The sequence below is a fragment of the Haliotis asinina genome, chromosome 11, assembly GCF_037392515.1.
Source record: "Haliotis asinina isolate JCU_RB_2024 chromosome 11, JCU_Hal_asi_v2, whole genome shotgun sequence".
Taxonomy (NCBI): Eukaryota; Metazoa; Mollusca; class Gastropoda; order Lepetellida; family Haliotidae; genus Haliotis; species Haliotis asinina.
In genome coordinates this window covers 4,743,716-4,747,128 of record NC_090290.1, presented here as the reverse complement: position 1 = coordinate 4,747,128, position 3,413 = coordinate 4,743,716, and the positions used below count along the sequence as shown (strand labels likewise).

Genomic DNA, 3,413 nt, shown 5'->3' with positions numbered 1-3,413 from the left:
GAAAAAGAACCGACTGGTACTCTCATCGGTCGAAGAGTTCCTTCTGCAGTCGTCTTGGTAGTAGTTATTGCAAGATATCCCTGCCTCTAGTCCTCAGTGGTCTACATTGTTGCCGTCTCAAAACATGGTCTTCTGCTTCAAACAGTGGTATTGAAAGTTGTGTACTTGCCGTCTACTTTGTGATAGTCTCTACTTTGCGTGACACTGGTACCGACATCTTGTTAGTTACTGTCTGTCTGACATTCGTGTCCACAGCTTGATGTTCACGGTGTACCTGAACGTAAACTCTCAAAAATAACATACCACACAGCAGCTGATTCTTTGTTAATGAGATATTATGATACGAAGGTACTCAAGGCACTGTGTCCAATTTCTCCACGGATCAGCAGTTGTTTTCATCTTTATATTGTCCACGTCAGGCATGAAACAGTGTAAGCGGAAGAATATCAGGAACCTTGGAATCAAGTTGTGTCAGTTGAAATGTAATGAAAACTATCTATGTGCGGACTTTAAGTACCATATCGAAACTCTACCCTGCCCTTTGTCAAGAAATGAGTCAAAGAAGAAAGAGATACAAGAGGTTCACATGGGACGTTCAAGGAATAATTCAAATGTAAGTACAAGTGACATAAACATTTTCAGATCTGTACAAAACAAGCAGCGTCTTTTCATTTCAACTAGATTCTAAGTATGTGCTGATGAATTGTCACTGTGGTGTTTTCAGAATAACTAGAATAACTGTCCAGGCGTTTGTATTTATCACACATGTATAGACAAGTTAAATATTTAGCTAAAAACGCTCCAGAAAAATATGGCACAAGACAAAATAGGGAATTTGAAAGTGTCCTCCACTTGACAGCTTTACGGCGACGTAGAGTATTGTAATCTTCATTAATAAACAAGACTTCCACAGAGATACTGAGCAAGTGTACCATGACCTGTTTGTTCGAAATGAGGAGATTAAAATAATTTATATACTGTAAATGAAAAATAAATATTTGAAAAGGACATTGAGAAATGAATACTGGACAACCGTAGCCCTCGTTTTAGAAAAGTTAATACAGTCAAGCTTATTCGTCCTCTTTTAAGGTCCTGACTAGGTCCTGTGCATCCGAGACTTGCAGACTTGCACAAAGATGTTTGCCCACTCGGCCTAGAAAAGCCATCTGTGAACAAGGTATATGCTTGACTTTTTCACTTTGTATTCTCTAGGTTCTGTTTAATAAACACTCGAACTACAGTCTACGTTCGTCACTGAAGTATTATCCATAGTCAAAGGGTACCATGTGCTGCTCCACGTTGCACTTCACATACTAGGAGTGATAAGTCCACCTGATATCATAAGGCAACGAAACCTTGAACACGTCAGATACGCGTGGCTAGTAGAGTTTAATGTTGGCGTCGATGTTGCAACAGGACATCTTTGCGATATTCATATAAATAACTTAGCGTAGTGTATTTTTGAACATCTACGTCTTACCATGTCCATATTAAATATGTTTTAGTACTGTCATATTTTCGGTCAGTACAATGATCTTTATTAACTTGCGAAGTGTTTACACCAATGTGCTTGTCAAATTCACATTTGATTTCGTTATCCAGTGTGCTACATAACTGCTCTTAGATCCAGGTGGTATTGTAAAGTAATATATATGAGAGCGTACATGCGACATTCAGTTTTACAAGTTAGCACAAGACGTCAATGTCAAATCAGTCAGAAGTAAACAAAATTTTGAATACCTTCGTTTAGATTGTGGGCAAAGGTGACATCGCAGATTTCATTCCACTAGATACAATAAATGCACTGAATGATGCTAGCCAATCATAACATTATCATATGCATATTCACAGATGTGAATCCTCCAAAACATGATGCGGACAAGCAAGAATCATTTCCGAACAACCCAATTCACGATGCCTGCAGAAAGGGCGACTTTAAGAGCGTGAGATTCATCCTTTCCCAGGGTTTGGTCGACATCAACAGCAGAGACTGGAAGCGCGGAAGGACACCACTTATGGTGGCAGCAAAGAAGGGACACTGCGGAATATTTTCCTTTCTTATTAGCAAAGGAGCTAATATATCACAAGTGGATAATGATGGCAAGAGCATCCTGCACTGGGCATACGAGGGTGGACATGTCGGTATGGTAGAGTGTCTACTCCCACAGTACGGTCTTGGTCGTTTTGTCAATGGTGATGCGCCCAACGTGGCTGCTTACAGGGGACAGAGAGACGTTGTCGAGCTCCTGGTGTGTATGGGAAAAAATGTGTCACAAGTGGATGGTCGTGGCCTCAACGCTCTGCACTGGGCTTGCAAAGGCGGACATGTAAGTACAGTGAAGTATCTGCTCTCACAAGGCAGTGTGGATATTAACGGAAGAGGAACGGCTGGTCGCACCCCTTTGATAATAGCCACTGCATGTGGACAAATACACGTTGTTGATTTCCTCTTGTGTATGGGAGCTAATGTGTCACTCGTGGACGGTAGCCGGGACAACGTATTACATTATGCGTCACGTGGAGGACACGTGAAGATGTTTAAGCATATCCTATCCAAATACTCGGTGGACATTGACAGTAGAGGAAGATTCGGAAGAACACCATTGATGAACGCAGTGCTTGGGGGAAGTAAATATTTTTTTGAGGAACTAGTGAGGAAAGGTGCTGTCACTCGCTTAGCCGATGACAGAGAAAATACCATACTTCATCTGGCCTCAATGAATGGACATGAATGGCTTGTGAGGTATATCATCTCACAGAACATGATCGACATTAACGCCAGGAACATGTATGGGGAAACAGCAGCCATGATAGCAAAGCGGAACAGAAAACATCACGTGTTTGACTTTCTTGTCTCGCGTGGCTGTAGAATGAAATAACTGCCGCTTGTGGGTTGATTTCACTCATCTTGGTTTGTGGGCGGTTACCTATATCAGAATGTCATTGGTTAATGACATTAATGACAACATTGATTTGAGCAGTGTATGTTGGACGTATACAAGTACATGGCAAACTCCTGAGGAAAGGTGGTCTTATCCGCTTAGCTGATGTCAGGTAATTTGTCTGCATTTTTTCGTCGTCTCACTTTGTTTAACTTTGCACTAGTAAAATTAGTGCATATGTTTACGAGATCCAAACGTCATGTATCCATGTTCCCGGATACAATTTCTGTGCAGATTTGGGTTAGAGGCGAGTGGCGGGATTGGGTTGTCAAGCTCGCTGACTTGTTTGAATAATATCATTGTATCACACTTTATTAGATCGATGCGCACGATGTTGATCACTGGATTGTTGGTTACACGAGATTCAAACCAGCTGATGTCGTGTAAACAATAGTGAAACTAATGAAGATAGTTTCACGTTCAGATGTAAGAGAGTGCAATTTATCCATCACATTTGAAAACGATTCAGCG

At 41.2% G+C, this 3,413-nt stretch overlaps 1 protein-coding gene across 1 annotated transcript; it reads left to right on the top strand.

The window, feature by feature from the left end:
• Window positions 1–1,811: 1,811 nt before the first annotated feature.
• Window positions 1,812–2,879, top strand: LOC137256456 (serine/threonine-protein phosphatase 6 regulatory ankyrin repeat subunit A-like). The gene has a single exon (XM_067794298.1). It carries the CDS (start codon window positions 1,812–1,814, stop codon window positions 2,877–2,879), a length of 1,068 nt encoding a protein of 355 aa, XP_067650399.1.
• Window positions 2,880–3,413: the final 534 nt, after the last annotated feature.

What these genes read in the sequence shown, in the direction of transcription:
- LOC137256456 (XM_067794298.1), top strand. Translation starts at nt 1,812, where the DNA reads ATGCTAGCCAATCATAACATTATCATATGCATATTCACAGATGTGAAT.